Genomic DNA, 20,531 nt, shown 5'->3' with positions numbered 1-20,531 from the left:
ACCACACGTAGGCTCATGTGCCATGAGTGCTGCTGAAACCCAATAAAGAAACTGTTGCCTCTGACTCAGGTTGCCCGTTCCTCTGAGATGTCCCATGCATACAAAGATACACCTCTGTGTATCACAAGCCAAACAACATACCCTTTGGTTAGTTAAGACCGCTGTTCAGGGTAATGTCACTATTTCAGTCACACACTATCACACACCATGATTCACAAGGCATGTCACAAACCACTCTCTTCTTGTAAGTTTATGTACGTAGACATTAACAGTGTCTCTTGCCTGTTTAAGGTTGCTGGTCCATGAAGTAGATCCATCTCCTTTATGCAGTGTAGAATACGGTTTACCTGGATTTTACAAATTGCTGGAAGTAGCTTTTTACTCAATGCGAAGGTACAATAATGTGGATAAAAGAAGATTCATAGCTATTAAAATATCAATTTGCTTTGTCATAGAGATTCGGATTGGTACTTTGCCAATTACTGAACTGCCTTAGGAAGATTTATATAAAAAGATCACACAGCTAAATTTAGGGTTGTCAGAAAGTTGATTATTAATTCGAGAAAGGGGCACTCCCTGTTTAGGTCTCAATACAGTTTTAGAAGAATCTCTCCCCAACCTTAGGTAGCTGTGGCTCAAGCAGAAGGAAATTCCCCAGAGAAACACGTGTTAGGTTCAATCACTACCAACATTTTGAAAGTCTAGAAAATGACACACCTAAATTTCTCAAATCATTTTAGAAAAAGAGTGACTTTTTTATTGAGCAAAACAATGAAATTCTGATAAGGAGAATCCCCAAGTTATGATTTTTTTCTATTTTACTGTGAAAAGCACCCAGAAAATGTAAATTACCAATGTAAAGTATCAGTTCATAGTTGACTACGAAGTAGGTACAATTGCAGGCTGAGTGTGATGTTACACCAAACTGGAACTTAGGGCCAGATGTAGCAAAAAAACAAATAGCGAGTTGCAATTTGCGAGTCCTTCCGACTCGCAAAATGCAACACGCTATTTGGTATGCAGAACGGTGTCTCAGACACCGTCTGCGAGTCGGTATGGGGTTGCAAAGACCCACCTCATTAATATTAATGAGGTGGGTCGCAAATTGCGGCCCCATACCGACTATGGGCACTCGCAAACATGGAGGCCTGCTGTAGTCAGCAGACCTCCATGTTCGTGACTGCTTATAAATAAAGCATTTTTTATTTTTTAAGTGTAGCCCGTTTTCCTTAAAGGAAAACGAGCTGCACTTAAAAAAAAATCTGAAACCTTTAGTTTCGGTATTTTTTCAGGGTAGGTAGTGGTCCCTTGGACCACTACCTACCCTGAAAAAATAATTTGTGGTCCACTCACAAAGGTGAAGGGGTCCCATGGGGACCCCTTCCAATTTGCGAGTGGGTTACCATCCACTTCAAGTGGATGGTAACTTCGACACCATTTGCGACCGCATATGCGGTCGCAAATGGTATTGCATACCACTGCGAATCGCAAATAGGAAGGGAACACCCCTTCCTATTTGCGATTCGGAAATGCATTTTGCGAGTCGGTCCCGAGTCGCAAAATGCATTTCTGCATAGGAAACTGCGATTTGCGACTCGCAAACGGCATTTTTTGCCGTTTGCGAGTCGCAAATCGTTTCCTACATCTGGCCCCTAGTCGACTATGGGGAGCTCAAAGTCTTCCAGCGGATCAACGGCTAAAGCTAAAGTCACTGAAGGGCTCTCAAATTCAGATATGCTGTAATCAAGCTCTTCCTGAAGCTATTGATTTTCGTGCCCATTACAAAGTTTTACTTTAAAAAAATCATTACTTTGTTTCCTAAAATCCACCAGCAGGGCAAGGCTGTAATCTGTAATCAGACAGAACTTTACAAAACTGAATACCTTTAACATAATGTCCCTCTGGACCAGTTTTCAGCATGGCAAAAAGGTCCAAGCAGGAGAAACTTGTCTTTCTTTCCTGCCAATTTCAAACCCAGTCCAGGAAAGCCTTAGCACGTTGTTCTGGTCCTCTGAGAGTAATACAAATGACTAACGGCCTCATTACGAGGCTGGCGGTCTGACCGACACATAACGAGATAGGCAGGCGGACTCGCCAAAGGACCGCCGTCCCCACCCAAAGACCGCCGTCCCCACCGAATGACCGCCGTCCCCGCCAGGATCACAGATCCCGATGTGGCGACGGCAGTCTTGGTTTTAGTTAGCTGAACTCAGCGCCATCTGGCTGATTACAACCTTGTTCTCCTCCAGCCTTTTCATGGATGGGACCCCACAATGAAAAGGCTGACGGAAAGCAAGTGCTGAGGGCTACAGGAGTGTCCCGTGCCAACCACCGTTGGAATGTACACTTTCTGTTTTGCACACAGTGCGCATTCCAATGGTGCTGGTCGGCCCCCTCTGTGCTATGAGATAACACACTCGGCTCCTTCAAGGGAGCCAAGTGCTATCTCTTATCATTGTGCCCTCCGGTCAGACTGATGGAAACGCTCTATTGTACGGTTTCCGCCAGTCAGACCGGCGTAAACCTTGTAATAGGGTGGGGGTGACACCATCACCATGGTGGTGACATCCTCCCCGGAAGTTTAGCGGTCCCGTGGTGGGACCACCAAACTCCTAATGAGACATGTAGTTTCACTTTCTCCTCTGCTGGGAAATTTCCTTATGGTCATTCCTGCAGCCCTCCGGTAGCCATCTAGGTACTAGGGTTCTCTCCAGTCAGGGCTCTTGCTGGTTTCAATTTTTAGTTCCACCTAGACCTTCTATGTGTCAGGTATCCTTCTGCTTTTTATGTCTTTGTAGCAAGTACAGGGGCCAACCGTTTAACCCTTAACAAGCCATACTAGTTCCCGTGGTGCCAGCTGGAATCAAGAGTCATTGCGACTTCTTTCTTCTGATGTTTTCTTCCCAGGTCCAGGAATGCTCTGAGGAGTTGCTGTTTAGTGCAAGCTTATCCTGCACAATTATCTTGTGCACTAGCCAGTGGTTTGAGAGTTCAGAAATTCCAGTCCTCTTTGTTCTTACATGTCCTTTCTTAGTTTAGTGCAAAAGAAATAACAGATTTCCTTGAAACCGGGTGGTGTCTGTCTTCTTCCACCTGGGGAAGCTCTGTTCTTTGCACTAGTCACTCCCTTATTGTTATGAGGTAGCCTTCCTTCTGGTATAGCCAGACCTGGCTTTCCCTCCTGTTGGGGATGGAGCCAGTCAATCTAGGGTGGGCCTGGGAAACAATAGTTACACTACATGACAACCTCATGTATTATGACCTAGTCAAGGGAAGCACTGTGAAATGTGTTTTTTATGCAAAATATTGCTGTCTTCCTCTCAGGTGGCTAATTGTTACTAAGGAACTGTTAGACCTGACAGCCTTAGGGTGGTCACCCCTAACTTTTGGCCTGCCTCCCTCCACTTTTTAGATACTGTTTTTGCTGGTTTTAGGACTCTGCGCACTTTACCACTGCTAACCAGTGCTTAAGTGCATATGCTCTCTTCCTTTAAACATGGTATCATTGGATCATACCCAAATGGACTATTTCATATACTTATAAGTCCCTAGTAGAGTGCACTATATGTGCCCAGGGCCTGTAGATTAAATGCTATTAGTGGGCTTGCAGCACGGATTGTGCCACCCACTTAAGTAGCCCCTTAACCTTGTCTCAGGCCTGCCATTGCAAGGCCTGTGTGTGCGGTTTCACTGCCAATTCGACTTGGCATTTGAAAGCACTTGTCAAGCCTAAAACTCCCCTTTTTTCAACATGTAAGTCACCCATAAGGTGTGCCCTATGTCACCCATAGGGCAGGGTGCTGTGTAGGCAAAAGGCAGGACATGTACCTGTGTAGTTTACATGTCCTGGTAACATAAAACCCCTAAATTTGTTTTTACACTGCTTTGAGACCTGCTCCCATCATAGGCTAACATTGGGGCTGCCCTCATACATTGTTTGAGTGGTAGCTGCTGATCTGAAAGGGGTAGGAAGATCATATTTAGTGTGGCCAGAATGGTGATACAAAATCTGGCTGACTGGTGAAGTTGGATTTAATAGTACTATTTTAGAAATGCCACTTTTAGAAAGTGAGCATTTCTCTGTACTTAAATCTTTCTGTGCCTCACAATCCACGTCTGGCTGGATTTAGTTGACACCTCCCTTGTGCATTCACTCAGACACACCCCAAACACAGGATACTTAGCCTCACTTGCATACATCTGCATTTTGAATGGGTCTTCCTGGGCTGGGAGGGTGGAGGACCTGACACTTGTCAAAGGACAGTAGCCTGCCCTCACACAAAGGACTGCCACACCCCCTACTGGGACCCTGGCAGACAGGATTGAACGGAAAGGGGACCCTGTGCGCTTCTAAGCCACTCTTTGAAGTCTCCCCACTTTAAAGGCACAGTTGGGTTTTTTAACAGGGCCTCTGCCCCTACCAATTCAGGCACTTCCTGGAGAAGAAACTTGAACCAGAACCTGCATCCTGCCAAGAAGAACTGCCTGGCTGCCCAAAGGACTCACCTGTCTTCTTTCTGTGAAGAAATGCTACCTTGCTGTTGCCCTGCTGCCTTGCTGCTCTCTGGCTGTGGTGAAGAAGTGCTCTCCAAGGGCTTGGATAGAGCTGGCCTCCTGTTCCCTGAAGTCTCAGGACCAAAAAGACTTCATCTCTACAAGAAGGACTCCTTGTGCAACGAAATTTGATGCACAGCCTGCCAGAATCGACGCACAGCCTGCACTGCAGTGAAAGATTCACTGTACGCCGGAGTGGAACGACACAGCCTGACTTCGCATCGAGAAGATCGACGCAGCACCAGCATAGCGACCGGAAATTCGACGCACGGCCCACCGGATCGACGCACAGCTGAGCTGGAATGACATAGCCTGACTTCCAGAGAGGAATCGACACAGTGCCTGCCGTGCGGTAGAAAATATAACACAACACCCACTGAATCGACACAGCTCCTGTGACTTCATCCTGCCAGCGCAGGAAATCCACATGTCATCCCCGGGGCGTCTGAAAACCCCGCAACCCGAAGAGGATCCACGACCGAGCACCGGATATCGATGCACAGCCGTCCCTGTGTGAAAACTAAATGATGCATCGCCATGTGCGGCCCGAGAAATCGACGCACACCCCCTTTGTTTCCATGCATCTCCTCCTCTGTGGTTCTTTGCAGAGATTGTGAATGTGAACCAGGCACTTTGTGCTTGAAAGAGACTTTGTTTGCTTTTAAAAGACTTAAGACACTTTATATCACTTTTACAGTGATATCTGAACATATACTTATTGCATTTTAATTGGTTTGACCTGCATTTATCCATATAAATATTATATATTTTTCTAAACAATGTGTGGTGTATTTTTGTGGTGCTATTTGGGGTTATTATATGATTTATTGCACAAATACTTTACACATTGCCTTCTAAGTCAAGCCTGACTGCTCAGTGCCAAACTACCTGAGGGTGGGCACAGGATAATTTGGATTGTGTGTGACTTACCCTGACTAGAGTGAGGGTCCTTGCTTGGACAGGGGGTGACATGACTACCAACCAAAGACCCCATTTCTAATAGGAACCACTTACAGACAACACCCCTGCCTTCCTGGGGCCAGATGCCATGCCACTGATTTGCAGGAGGACGGTCGTTAGCAAGTTATCCATGGATGTGTATTAGGCCTCTTGAGTAGGGCTGAGAGACAAGTCAGTTCTAAACTAGTTTTTCCTCAAGCAACACAAAGTAGAATTTCTTAAAGTTAGTTTTTCCCTGAAACTAATTCATATTCATTTAATCATTGAATTAGATTTCTGGAACTAAGTGAAAAAATATATTTTAATCTTTGCTGTAGCATTCTTCCTGGTGGAGCTATGATTTTCATCATTTTAGGTCTTTTCATGGAAAATACAGTTTTACCTACACAGTGAAACAACTTTTGGATAGTTGTTGACTGTGAGGGCATTTTGGTCCTAGTGTGTATAATTTCAAGTTAGCATTTATTAGGCTCCTAGCTCTGTTGGGTCACTTAGTTCAAAGATAAACATAGATTATTCTACCTTACACTTTCTCTTCCTTGTCTTATTGCAGTACTTTCAAACTGCAGTCCACTCAAATAACAACGGCTCTCCCTGAAGCCTTATACTGTTGTCATATATGTGGGTGGAGTAAATACACACAGTAGACCACATATAGCATTTAAATTTAGCACCCCATGTTGACATTTTGGGGCTAATCTACAATGGACATGCTATAAGGCTGAGTACACCAGTTGTGTGAAACCAATTTTATAGTACATACTTAGAGACAAAACACACACCATCTCACTGATTAACAGTGTCACATTGCACAGAGTGATAAAACCAGCAAAAATAAATTCTATAAAGAGGCAGAAAATGGCAAATTTCTTATATGGGTAACTTTTTAATATAACTCAGTTTCATATATCATTTCACAGAATAGCATATATACGTTCTCTATTTTATCACTCTGGAATTTCTAAGGTAGTCATGTAAAATATAGCGATGCCCTCAGCGACTGCAGTCACTTCATCTACATCAGTTTTGTCAACTGATCAGGAGTAGTAGTCAATGAAAATATTTAATGATTTAGACAAATATTTATTTTAGCCTAGTTTTGCATGCCTTCTAAATAAATATATGTCATTGTAAAATTTTTGATTTATGGGTTTCGTTGTGTGGTTATTCAATTTCATTTCATTGTATTGCATTGCAGGGTGAGGAAAAGTCCTTTAGACGAGCTCCATCTTGGAGGAAAAGATTTCGCCCTAGAGAGTTCAGTGGCGTGCACATGATGGCTGGATCGACAGAGACACTGCCTGCCGGGTTCCGAGTTACGACAACCATGGCCCCTTCTACCTCTATCCAGCCTAAACAAATGTCAACCGAAGGTAAACGGAAACTGGCAGTCTTACTCACTTACTTTGAAGACAGTTTTAACAGTCACATTTTATTACTGTGATTAATTGATTTCTATATATTGAGACATGTTATTTATTACTTATTGGAGACATTTTCAAAGGAGTCATTTTGCAAAGCCTTTAAAAATTAACATCAAGATTCCTGCACTAAGTGCAATCCCCCTGTAACAAGTATAACCAAAAATTGATAATGAAGGAAACGACCTTGTGTGTCACTGAATATACAATGCACTGGGATGCCTTCTTCTGCTTTGGACAGCCTAACGCACCTGCACATGAGGATTACTGCATCAGGACCGGGTAATCATTTTCGAAAGAAGGAAACTTAGGCCCTCATTATGGACACCCAGTAAATGGACCGACCACGTTTTCTGCACCCAGAGTTACTGATAAATGGTGTACTGGTAATCCCTGGAATGAGAAAAAACATTGGATCCACTAAATGATGAGGGATCAGTAAATTCTGGGTCATATTCCCCTGCTCATTTCTCACTTCTGGCTGGACATTCACACGGAGATCTCAGCTGATTTCTGAGTGACAGTGAAGAGATCCAGAGTATTTCCGCATATCTAATCATTCCGATGGGGGTAGTAACTGCTGTTATTGGCCCCATTCGAATTATGAGGCCACTTTTAATAAAGGCCTTACTAGAGTGCATCCATAAGGTGAAAACTAAAAAACAAAAGACCATCGGGAATCCCACAAATATTTCTATTGACAGTGATGGTTTAATTTTTTATTGTCACCAGCTACTGACCAAATAACTGGGTAATTATTTAACTGTAGAACATGGAGGCATGCATCCTGTTAAATTAAACTCTCGGAATGTTGAGTTCTTCGCCAGGCTTTAAAGATTTTCATATTTTTAGATTGGTAGTTAAATATTACAGCACTTAATGTTTAAATGTGCCATTTTGGAGAAAAAAATATATACCGTCCTGAATTTCATGCTGGAGTAGACCTAAGAACAGCACAATATTTCACATTTCTCTAAATGCCAAAGCCCACTGGTTGTCAGTGAAAGGAGCTTGTAATTGTGTGCTCATTTTTCTTAGTAAATGAATTTGCTGAGCAGAAACGTTAATGTCATCTGACTGGTTCATCACTCATAGGAGAGAGTGATAGCGTTTTCATATGCAACTCTTGTTTGAGGAGCTGGGGCAACCCATCAGTGAGGATTGGAAGATTACAGTATTATATAGCTCTATCTATAGATTTAATCAAAAGAAACACATCCAGATTCTTATTTGTTCCCATATTTACATTGCAGTTTCTACTTCAGTAAGTGATGGTGGAATGGGAGTGCTGATGAAACATTCACCTTACCTCACTGACCCAATCTTCCTCACTAAATCTATCGTTCACCTCTGCCATACAGGTTTTTACATTTAAGTTTCCATTAAAATCCACTAAACTAAATCCACTAAACCATGAAAAAGCACCAAATGATTGATTTAAATGTGCTTAAGTTGCGTTTCTAATGAGATCCTTTTCATTAAGAACCTCCATTACATTTGCCAAAGCAAGTTCTGGATATCTCTTCTGCCATTTCATAGCTTTGACAAATCTTCACTTATTTTGTCGCAAGATCAAGACAAGAGCTGATTTCCTGCCACCACATCAACAACTCTGTGGTGGCAGCTATCTTAGGACACTGTCCAGAGTCATATAAAAAAAAATATATATAAAAAAAGTGAAGAAAGATATGAGGGGCTGGTTGGGGATAACCTGCTGCCCTAGGCCTGGTGGTAAGGTCTAGGCAGCAAAATTAAAAAAACAAAAGTGGGCCACCCTCCCAGAGCCTACAGGGGCCCCAGAGACCCCATTACCCGGGTGAGTCCAAAAAAATGGGAGGAAACACGTGGCTCCCTCCCTGAACTTCAAATTGCCCTAGGTCCCCTTCCCCTAGGGCCAACACTAAATGAAAGAGGCAGGGGCAAATAGTCTCCCTCGCCAAGCCTGAAAATTCCCCGGGGACCCCATCCCCTGAAACTAATAATATTCAAAAGTGTAAGGAGTGTGCAGCCTCCATCCCAAGCTTTTAAAGGCCCTGGGCATCCAATCTCCCAGAGCTTGTTCTCACACTGTGTCCCGTGGAGACCATCCCTGGGACACATTAATAGAAAGACTTGTCTGTTTCCACCCAGTGGGAGCATTAAAAATCCTTCCCCTAGTAGGAGCAGATGTTCTTCCCTGGCTGCATTCTTGTGGGAAAGGAAACTCAGATTGCTCCCGCCAGGAGGCAGCATTGAAAAGCACATGCTTGTGCTACGCTTGAGTAATGCTGGCTCCCGATGTACCCTGGATGGGTGCATGCAGGGAGCTGGAGGGAGCAACCAGAACTCTCGAGCTCCCCCAGCTGCTCCTAGTATGGCCCTGATTTAGATGTTGATTAAGAGAATACTCATAGGATTCCTATAGGATAGAATGGGATCATAATATGGCGGATTGGATATGTGTCATGTTTGTGATGGATTACTCTCCTCTGCTGACTTCTAAATCCCGCACATAGTGTTTTGTGGGTGCCCAGGGTGGGCACCTACCCAAATCCCCAGGGGGATGGGTTCTCTGAAGCCACTATTGTCTCAAGGGGGCTATACAACACCCCTTCTTAAATAAGGCAAATGGCCTGGACGCCCTAAATGCTAGGTAGGGGATCACACCCTCCCTCCACTTTAGAAAAAAAATAAGGTCACAGGGGATGGGATCTATGATGCCTTAAAGGCTCGAAGAGGAGAGCTGTGTGCCCCCTCTCCCCTTAAAAAAGCAATACAGCTCTGGGGATGGGGCCCTCTGGGACCTGCAAAGGCTTGAGCAGTAGGGCAACAAGCCCCTCCCAAGAAAAAAAAAATACTGCAGGCTCCTGCTAGCACCCAGGATGGGTGCTGGCAGGTGAACCGGCAGGGCCATGGGACCCTGGGGATGCCCTAGGGCCCTTTGTGGTTTGATGTGGCCAGGCCTTCCATCCAAACCCACACATTTAAGAAAGCTGCGCTTGCTGTCGAGTTGGTATTTATGTTTTAAACTACCCTGGTTAGGGATTGTAATCATATCTCGGATTACATTAAAAAATACTTAGAAATTCACTGAAATACAATGGTTAAAATGACATTATAGTTAGATGAATATGTAAGTTAAAACATACAATATGAAACCACTGAAATTCTCCAGTTATAGTTATCTCAAGTAACTATAAACTCGTGCCCTAAAGTAACTATAACTCACTCTCTTGCCATAAAATGCTAATTACCTACCATAATACATCCCTTGTGACAATTTTGTATGACATCATTGATAACATGATTGCAACACCTCAATTGACATAATTGATAACACTGCATGGCAGGGGCGCAAGTTATAGTTACTTTAGGGACCATCATCAAGACCCCAAGAGGTATATATAGGACCATATCACGTTACTCATTGTGCATCTTTATATTATGTGGTTTATTAAAGTATTTTAGAATCTTTTAGAATGATTCAAGCATCATCCATTTAATAATCATTTGCTTTACACTGCAGACATATCTGAAAATGTTTTTAGAAATGTGTATTTTTGTTGATGATAAAAAATGTGTTTTCTGCAACAGTATAAATTATAAGACACATTTTAAATGCAAATTCATTTGTAAGGTAATTTAAAACATGCTTTTCTTTTGTACTATATTAACTATAAAGTAGGTTATACATGGCATACATAAAGGAAGTAAATAAAGTGCAATTTAGGACAGTGTAACTTTTTCCTGACAGGGTTCTGCATGTATAGTGTTTATTTTCATACTGAGGGAAGGGCTCATTTGTATATGCTCACATTACAATGGCCTAGCCACCAAGGTTGGGCTTGCTAGATGTACTTATTAACATTCTGAGAGTGTCCGGTACCCAATCCGCCATGGGTGGACAATCCCTGCCCAAATTGAAACAGAGGTTTGCATCTGGCCAGACCCCCGTTCCCCCACTGGGAAGACAAACCCCTACTGCACATAGCATTCGACCACACATATAATGGGGTTGGCAGCAAGAATGGTCCTGCATGGTTAAGCTGATCAGATGTGCTGATTAACTCTCACCATGAGGTGCATTCCAGTGAGAATGGAGAACGGTATTCAAGTATGCCTTACTGCCTCTGCCTCTTCTGCCCAGAGTTTTCATGAAGATCAGGAATAAGCAAGATGAAGTCATCCTGATTGTCTCCATTTTGGGCCAGGAGAGTTTGATACACAAATCTCTCGGTACAAGCTTCAGTCCCCTAATCAAGCTTCAACTTCAGGAGGTCCTTCTGTCACAGAAGCAAGGCAGGTTTCTGCACCCGAACCTGTGCAATCTACACTTCCATATGTGGAGATTGAGCAGCTGCAGTTGAATGTGCTTTATATACCACCTGAGGTTGTCAATGTCATCCTTGCTGCCAGACGTCCATTTACCAAGTCCACCCATGCTGGGACAAATTTGTGGCCTGGTGAAGGGTCAACAAGACAGACCATTTGCAAGTCAATCTTTTGGATGTTGTTAGGCCTGGGCCGAACTCGCAGAGTTTCACTCTGTAGAATTCCCCAAATTTACATAAAAACTCAGCGAGATTCCAAGTCATTCTTCAATTGAGCAGAATGCGGGCATGTTGCGCTGCTCACGCTGATTGTTAGTGCAGGGATTGTGTTCCACTCTATAAAATCAGCGCGTCAGAGTTGGCTGCTTCTTTTTGCCACTTGAGTAGATTTTGTACTCGAACTGCAGCGTTCTCAACACAAACTGTTGTGACCTGCTATGATCGCCCAAGTTGAGATTTCCCATCAGAAGGAGTTTTAGCACCCAAAAATCGTGGTTAGGGATACAAATTCTTTCTCGTCAACTACATGTTGGTGGTCCACGTGCAAGAAAATACTCCACTCATAGCAGTTGGTGGAGTTTTGCTGGTATTCCACGCTCCAAGCAGAGCATGGAGTAGGCAACCCTCCATAAACTCGCCCAGCGGAGTAGACTTTGTCACCCCCCCTAGATACGGTGTTGTTTGTTTTGTCTTTAGCCTAGCAAGAGCTTGGCTTTGGCACGATTAAAGTTTATTTGTTGGTCCTTTCAGCCTTTTTGCTGTTGCTGGATCACTTGTCCATCTTTCACTTGTTTTGTTGTGGTTTAGAAAAGGCTTGACACATATGTTCCATCCCAAACCATTTGTGATACCACAGCAGGACCTTAAATTGGTCTTGATGTTTCTCATGTTTACACTCTTTGAGTCTATGCACAGGAGGGTGTTGCCTCTGATAACCCTAATGGCTGTCTTCCTCTCTGTTATCAGTTCAGCGTGTCACATGAGTGAACGTGAGAAACTGTGAGCTCAAACACCCTCCCCCACAATTTTTTCTGGACAAACTGTTTCTGAGGACTCATTTAGTCTACTTGACAAACGTTATGACTCCTTTCCACGTTGGCCAATCAACCACTTTCCAAGCATTGTTTTCTCTCCACCCTACTCAAAAAGGAAGAGAGGCTCCATAGGGTGGACACCTAAGTTAGCTTTAAGGTTTTAAATAAATCGGACCAAGGATCATTGGTGGGTGATCAGCTGTTTATGGAGTTCTCTGGGCAACAAAGGGGAAGGTGATGCAGAAGATGACTCTTGAAATAGCTAGTCCTCTGCATTACAACCAGCAACATAATATAGCCAATAACCAGCCTCTGGGATGTCTGAGAGCCCATTCCATGAGGGCTACGGCTGCCACCATTGTGTTGGCACATGGACTTCCTGTCCTTGGCATCTTTCAGACTGCTATGTAGGTATTGGTGCACATGTTCATGAAACACTACTGTCTTTACAGCCAAGTCCGATGGGAAGAGCATTTCACCAATTCGGTCCCACAAGGTACTGCTTTGACATCTATTCTAAAGGCATGGAATCTGCACTTATATGTATTTAGTGCCACTTATACCCTTGTGACTACTGTGGGGTTGTGTCTTCTGAACTTAGAAAGCTTTGAGAAGTCAACCCACCCATAAGAGAATCCACATTTACAGTGGAGGAAAGTGCTTTATGAAAGTTCTCCAAGGGATAGCTAGAAGCGAGACAACAAAGAAAAAAAAATTCTCACTGTCCTTCCACTCATTACTTAGGATTTTCTTAATTACAGTATGCACCAGCAAAGAATCAGGCTAGTTCCAAAAAAGGCCTCTTGATCCTGCACAGACTGCTCTGTGAAATTTACATTTTGTCTAATCAGTAAAAGAACTTCATTTACATCATGCCATATGCCACGCTACTCCACTCTATGCCTCTCCATTCCACACCTCTTGACACTACTTTACGCCACTCTACTCCATACCATTCTATTCCACAGCACACCATGCCACTCCACTTTACACCACTCTATACCACTCCACTTTACTGTGTTACATTCCACTATATGCCACTCCACCCTACACCAAGCCACTCTACTCTATGCCACTTAACACTATGCCACGCCACTCCATGTCACTCTCCGCCACTCCATTCCACTCATCACCACTCCACTCTATGCCACCCTACCCTGTATCACTATCCTCTACACCACTCTACTCAAGTTCACTCAAATCCATTCCACTCTGTCACTCTACTCCAGTGTACACCACTCCAATCTATTGTTCATCAGTCCACTCCACTCTATACCACTGCATTCTACGCCTCTCCACTCTAAGCCACTCCACTTTACGCCACTCTACTCTACACCACACTACCCTACTCCACACCACTCTACTCTATGTCATGCCACTCTTTGCCACCCAACACCACTCCATTCTACTCTATGACACTTTGCTCTTCTTTATACCACTCTACTCTACACCACCACCCTTTTAGCCATGCTGAAGAGCAGCTACTCCGCTGTACAACATGGCTAAAGGCAATGGCTAAGCCAATTGGTCTTGCATAGGCGAACCCTATGGGCTTTGCCAGTGCTTGTTTTTCTTTTCAATGTATGGCCTTTTTAGGGTATGGATGGTGGTAATGTCTTACTCCATGTCCATGTCTCATGCAGTGCATGAAGAAATCTGATCACATCACACACACTCTGATGGTACTCTGCTGACTCCCCTTAGCTGCCCACCCCAACTTCAAAACTAGCTGAATCATTTACAAAGTCATCATGACCAACACCCCCGCTCAAGCTCAGTGTTGCTTGTAGTTCTTGGCAAACCAACAGCCAGGACTCCATCAGACTTCAGATTGAGAAATGTAATAAAAAATAAAGAAGCAAGATGGCAGGCTGTTTCCATCTATGTACCTAGAAGTTGGGATAACATCCCAGTATCCAGCAGGACTGCCCAACTCTGCTCCAATTGAGAAAAGAGTTAAAGGGTCAATACTTTAAAGAACAGTACACCACAATTCATTAAATATCCACAACCCAGCTTCGTCCTATGTTTCTAAGTTGACTTTAAGGTTGTCTTTGATCATGTACAGTGCTCGGCTGCATTTTGGCTAGGTTTGTGAAGTATAAATGTAATATACAGCCATACAGGAATGCATACGTTACAATACTTTTTAAGATGAAGGAGGCAAAGATTTGAGCAAACATGGATTGTTCTGCAAGAAGAGTCAATATTATAATGTCATTTTTGTTTACTTAGAAGAGCAATCAAATACAACAGCCTGGGACCTCACTCTCTGTTTATTCTTTGGTGAGGGTGGATCGTGCATAGGGATAGTACAGGAAAATAGAGAAATGTGGAAGAGAAAGGAAAGGAAGAGAGGAAATAGTGACAGAATGGGAGAAGGGGATTATGATGTGTGAAAGACAGATGATAATGAAAGAAGGTAATGATGGCATAAGGGACAAGAGAAGAGGAAGAGAAAGTTACCAGAAGTAAGGACGCCAGAGACAGAAGAGAGGAAGAGATATTAGCGAGTAACCAAAAATGAGAAGAGAGAGACACAGATGTTGGAATGAAAGGAGGAATTCAAAGAGAGGAAGGAAAAGAGGAGAGAGGGTTGGAGAAAGGGGTAAGAGAAGGAAAAACAGGTAGAGCAAGGAATTTGGAAATCCGCGAGAAGGGATACGTCTATTATTAGTGCAGTAGGTCCACTGACAGCAGTGTCTATTACTGTTAAGCAACCCCTGGTCCCCAATTGTATTTGCTTTTTAATACAGACCCATTTCCTTCTCTAAATTGGGCCAATGACACCCATGCTACACCATTGTCTCTTAAAACACTCACCCCAAAGAGGCCAAATTAATAAACTGAACTGTGGAGTAATGCACTCTCGGACCCAGGAAGCAAATACCCTTATCAGAGGCCCTACTCACCACCAACACAGAATAAAGGCATGCCTTTTCCAGCTCCTCTGTGGTACCAAAAACAGCAGCCTGCAATATCTGAAAACTGTGGCCTTTCCACGTAATGATCACTTTCGACTGATGCACTCAGCTGCCCTCTGCGTTTGGAAACGCCAAAGCTGTACCTGCAGATGTGAAAAGAAAAAATAAATCTGTGGGCGTAGAGCAGAATGAGCACATAAGTAACGTAGCCTAGATTATGAGTGCAGTCATGGGCGTCACGTGACCTGAACATTATAGCTGCCGTAGACATACGCCTTTGGAAGTTGCAGGAAAACGTAGAGTTTGTGTTTCGGAATGGAGGTACCCCTGCACTTCGGAAAATACAGATATTAAACTGAACCACAATGCATAATGAACAGTAAATTCCTGATGAATGGTACTGGCCACTCATCAGACATTCATTGTCATTTGGGGAAAAAACAACCTTATGTGGTGTGTAGTGGTGACAACAGGTCTTGCCAGGCAGTTACATTTGTCTGCAGCATAGGCTAAACGGAAAGTTCACAGATCAAAGATGGCAGAGTCAGCAAAAGTCAAATGTTAAAGGGGTGTTAAGAGGTATTAGAGAAAATAAACGCGATGGCTAGCTGATGCTCAACTCTTCTCTGACCATTAAACGAAATGTCACAGTAGAATGCAGTCATCGGAAAATCCCACTTTAAAGCATATGTAAAGTGTAGTGGAAGTGTAGCAGTGGCTGTCATGGGAACCAGAACAATCACGCAGCGCAGAGTTAGGAAGACCTCTAAAGAACGTCCCGCTTCTAATATTTTGTATAGTGACTGAAACAAGACTTTGAAGAGCGGCACGGAGATTACACGAACACTCAATCAACAGCGGCTAAGGCACCGATCACCTTCGGAAATTCTTTTCGTATCACACTAATCCTGTTTACTTCAGGAAAAGCAAAACACAGCGAGTGGTGATGGAGCAGAAAGTGTAAACGTGCATGTAGAAAGAAGGGCGTCTGTGCTCCATACAACTTTACCCCACCGTGCCTTCAGTTTTTTTTCTGCCAGAGACTGTCTGCACTAGTTGAATTCTCTGAACTGTGGAAAGACCAAAAATATGTTAAACCTAGGTTATGAACTCGAGCACAGCTGGTAAAATAACACTGAGCCGATTGGTTCCCTAATTTTCAAGGCATGAGCAGCTTGGAATCCAGTTCCTATTAATCCATTCCATTCCATTTGATATTTTTTTTATTTTTACATAAGGCTGTTTTTAAAGGCCTCTTAATCCTTCACAAAAAAGACTCCAAGAAAGTGTCAGGCTTTTCTCCAGTGCACTTTGAAAGGGACTGTCCTTGTAGTCTTTCTAGGACAGAAAGTTGCCTTCACCTCCTTGAATCTCCAGGTTGATGTAAATGATCGGGGGGAGCCTTTAAAAGAGATGGTATACTGTAAGTGTAGATAATTTACTACACAGTTGTCAGAGTTTTATTGAGGATGTCAGTGTCCAGGCAGAAATGTGAGGCCTCAATAGTTTCATAATGAATCGAGAGTGTGTTGCTGTATTTGCAATGTACATTGGATTTCCAGTGGTTGAATGTACACAAAGGACTCATTATCCCCCATTCTGAGAGCTGGAACCTGGAATGATTCAGTTATACACAACATGTAAAAACAAACCCCATCGTATTAGCAATTCAGGGTGCATTGCCATTGCATCAGTTTTACCATGGTTCATATACTGCTGCCCAAAACAGTGAAACTAGTACACTTGGCCACGGGCACTAAATGCCTTTTGGGATCTCTCATCGTAGCAAACATTGGCACAATTCTGAAAATGCATAGCAAACAACCACACCCATGCAAGGTCATTTTAGACTATTCAACTTTTTAATTTTACGTCCAACGCAACTACAAAAAAAGTTTCATTGAGAACCTTGAGCTGGTAAACACCCTTCTGAGTGTGGGGTCCTAACACTTGGATATAATAATATACTATATAAAATAGTTAGCGATAACACCAATAAAAACAATGTATTATGATGTTGTTTAATTTCAGCTTCAAATTTTAGTTAGAAAATGAGTATACATTATTAAAACTATGTTACACCTTAACATTTTTTTGCAAACTATAACGCAAATTATTTTCTAAACCAGATATGGTTTTGGTGTTAAAACAATACGTCTCTGCTTATGTGTTGGCCGGTACTGGTTTACCTTTTACCGAGTGGTAACACCCTGTCCGTACCATGCAATTACGAGTTAAACTTCAGGGGTATTCCCCAATGTTATTCCCTTTCACTTTTTCTATTGTGAAGCGCATTGAAACGTGTTCATCAAATTGACCGCAAACTAGAAGGTCCTGATTTCGAGTTGTACTGTACTCGCAAGGTGCAAACTCTACAAACATAATTACCTTTACCGTAACACCCTGCAAGTACCTTGCAGTTATGACTGAACTGGATGAAACACTGTGTGGGCACAGAATTACAGTGTGGTATTTCAGTTGTATTCCTTCTTCCGATGGGTTTAACACGCACAATTACTACATGCTCCGAGCAGGGGTCTTCAGGTGGCTTAGTGGTGTAGCGAAAGAGTTGTGTGTGGGGTGGGGGTGGGGGAGTGGGTTTAAGATCAGTTCTGGCAGGGGGTAGCATTGAATGTTTCCCCTTCCCAGAAAAATAGGTTGGTGTGGAGCAGAGGACAAGTCTTGGCTGCTGTGGCTGCCAGAGCTTCATGTGAGTTTAGTTTTACTTGCCAGAAATAGCGGCTGGTAAAACCGCGTCTGCTGTTGCAGCTCCAGAGAAAGCCATGTGAGTGACCCATGGGCCAGTCGTGATCATTCAGAATGGTGTCCTACCCCAGAAATGGAGACAGACACTGACAAAAACCTGCATCCAGACTCATCCCTCCCTTTTCCCAGAAGAGTGATGACGTTATATTATCGTGACATAGGGTAAGGTACCTTAGAGCTGACGTTTTCCGTAGTTAGGGACATGGAATCAAGCTTTATTAGAATGTTATTTTCTCCGTTTTGGACCTTGCTTGCCCACTAGGTACTCATGATTTAAGAAAATATTTCAGATTCGTTGTTGATGAGTATTTTAGAAGCGGGCTGTCATGCCTGTGATGCACTTCTTAGTGAATAAAAGGGTACAGAAAGCGCGTCTCCTTAATATGTGTACGAAACCTGCATGCAGAGCTTAATGCGCCCTCTTGACCCCTCCTACTAACATCCCTGACATGGCCTGAATGATTGCTGATACTCGATGCTCAGCACACAGTAATGGCACTAATAGCTTGATGTGTATGTTCTGTGCACAGTGGGATCCGCGGGGTCACAGAGGCTGGAGGCGTCTGCTGTTCGAACCTACTCGTGCTGATATGCTGCTGTCTGCGTGATCCTGCACCGCCACCATGTAAGTACCAGAGGGCCTCACTGCAGAGGTCTTCAAAATGTTGCTCTGAGCTCTCCCTAAGCAAATTGGTTTGAACTCGGAGCCCCCCCACCCACACCCTACGAAGCTTTTAGCAACAATTGGGGGAGTGGAAGATACAACGAGAGCCAGGGGGCGGGGCACATGAGATCATTCAGGGGTACTTTTTCTATTACTCATAGTCCCTATTAAATGTGAGATTTATTAGAAAAACAAAACAGATACATAAGAAAACGGAAACTGGCCGCAAAACAGAACTCCCCATCACTGGAGTGATATGAGCCCCTCACATTTATGGATCCCAATGGAAGTGCACCAGGTGCAGAGATAGGTGTGACCCTGAGTAGTGGTCTGCCTCCTGTGCCTAATTCACTCCTTTCCTACCATGCTTGGCTATCACTCCAAACTTGCAACAGCCTCTCTCTCCAGTTATTAAAAAAATGCTCTTACCTTTTGCCTCTTTCTCTTTTCCCTGTCCACACACATCCGTCCCAGTACAGCAAGGGTGCCATTGGCCCCAGTTGTAGCAAGGAAATGAGCCTCATTCCACCTTTTCTAATGTGAGACAGTTATACCTGTGATGTAATGGGCCCCACACACCCTTGAACCCCATTGCCACTGCACCTGCCTCACTAATGGTAGCTACTATATTGTGAAGAGAGCTGTCTCTGCCCAGTGTTGAAATATGACCACCTGTCTTGACCCACCAGCCTCCCACTATCTTTAAGTCCAAGCTACGTTGTCTCCTTTACTTACATTTCCTTTGCCTTGCGTCATTACTCTGAGACCCAAAGTAACACTGGCAAAGCAAGGGTGCAGTGGTCCCTAATGCAAGCAAGAAAGGATAGTAACACAGTCATAAATGGGGTTAGATAGCCCCTAACAACACTTGTGGTGTTTAGTTGGCCTAGTGGTGTAATGGGTCAATTAAACCCCAATGCACCTTCAGTACCAATGCTATCTACAGCCCTCTTTCCTCTGACCACTCCACTGGCCCAAAGCAGGCTTTCTGCCCCTTCATGTAGACAAACAAGGAAAGCCCTCACAGCTTGCCTTGGAAACGTGGGCCCTGTTCTGTGCACAACAATTGTGACCTTGGTATTAACACTAGCAATACATGACCCCTCATTTAACTTCTTGTCAGTAAACAGCAATACATGGGGTATAGTGGCCCCTCACACTCCTGCCACCAGTACCACTGCACCTGCTGCATTAATGGTAATATTAATGATGATAACTATGGTGTTGGGGAGATGACTCTTTGCTATATAGCTTCCCTTCTCCAGAATCGCACCTTTCAGGTGGTTCAACAACCATTTTTTTCCGAGGTTGTTTCACTGCAGAAGGGGGTGCCTCAGGGTTCTGCTCTGAGCCCCCCATTGTTTAATCTTTATAAAAGCACCCCCTGGCAGATGTCATCGACCGTCACAGCTTTAACACTGTGTCATATGCAGATGACATGCAGCTTGTTATTATCTTATCTCAGGATGAGGGCACTTCTGCAGCTTGTTTGAGCACTTGTCAAGCCAACTTAGTGGAGTGGATAGACCAGAGTTGCCTCAAGCTAAAAGCCATAAAAACTGAGGTTCTCTTAGTAGGGAAACAACCATCTCCTCTAATTGGAGGCCAGATGTACTTGGGCCAGTAGTGACTCCCAAACCGAAAGTGAAGAACCTCGGCATATGGTTGATGCCAGACTATCATTTCTTAGTCAGATCTCCTGCCTGGTAGCAAAGTGTTCCGGGAATTTTGAAAATGATTAATAAAATCTTTCTCCCAGAGGAGGCCATGAAATCAGTTGTCCAGGCACTCCTTATCTCCAGGCTGGACTACTGTAATGTATTGTATCCAGGAGTCTCACAAGGTTGATTGGCAAAACTTCAGAGAGTACAGAATGCGGAAGCTCAATATCCCGAGGT

The 20,531-nt window shown here is 43.7% G+C and overlaps 1 protein-coding gene across 5 annotated transcripts in view; it reads left to right on the top strand.

The window, feature by feature from the left end:
* The window catches only part of PPFIA4 (PTPRF interacting protein alpha 4), a 3,105,259-nt gene that overhangs the window by 3,059,523 nt on the left and 25,205 nt on the right, over positions 1–20,531 (top strand). For all 5 annotated transcript variants that reach the window (XM_069239004.1, XM_069239005.1, XM_069239003.1 and 2 more), the window contains 2 exons: positions 6,713–6,887; positions 18,500–18,594. In XM_069239004.1, coding sequence (XP_069095105.1) covers positions 6,713–6,887; positions 18,500–18,558 — 234 coding nt within the window. In that variant the 3' untranslated portion in view covers positions 18,559–18,594. The remainder of the gene's footprint in view (positions 1–6,712; positions 6,888–18,499; positions 18,595–20,531) is intronic.

The sequence above is a fragment of the Pleurodeles waltl genome, chromosome 6 (assembly GCF_031143425.1).
Source record: "Pleurodeles waltl isolate 20211129_DDA chromosome 6, aPleWal1.hap1.20221129, whole genome shotgun sequence".
In the NCBI taxonomy this organism is placed as follows: domain Eukaryota; kingdom Metazoa; phylum Chordata; class Amphibia; order Caudata; family Salamandridae; genus Pleurodeles; species Pleurodeles waltl.
Note: the sequence above shows the minus strand (reverse complement) of the source record. Positions and strands in the feature narration are given on the sequence as shown.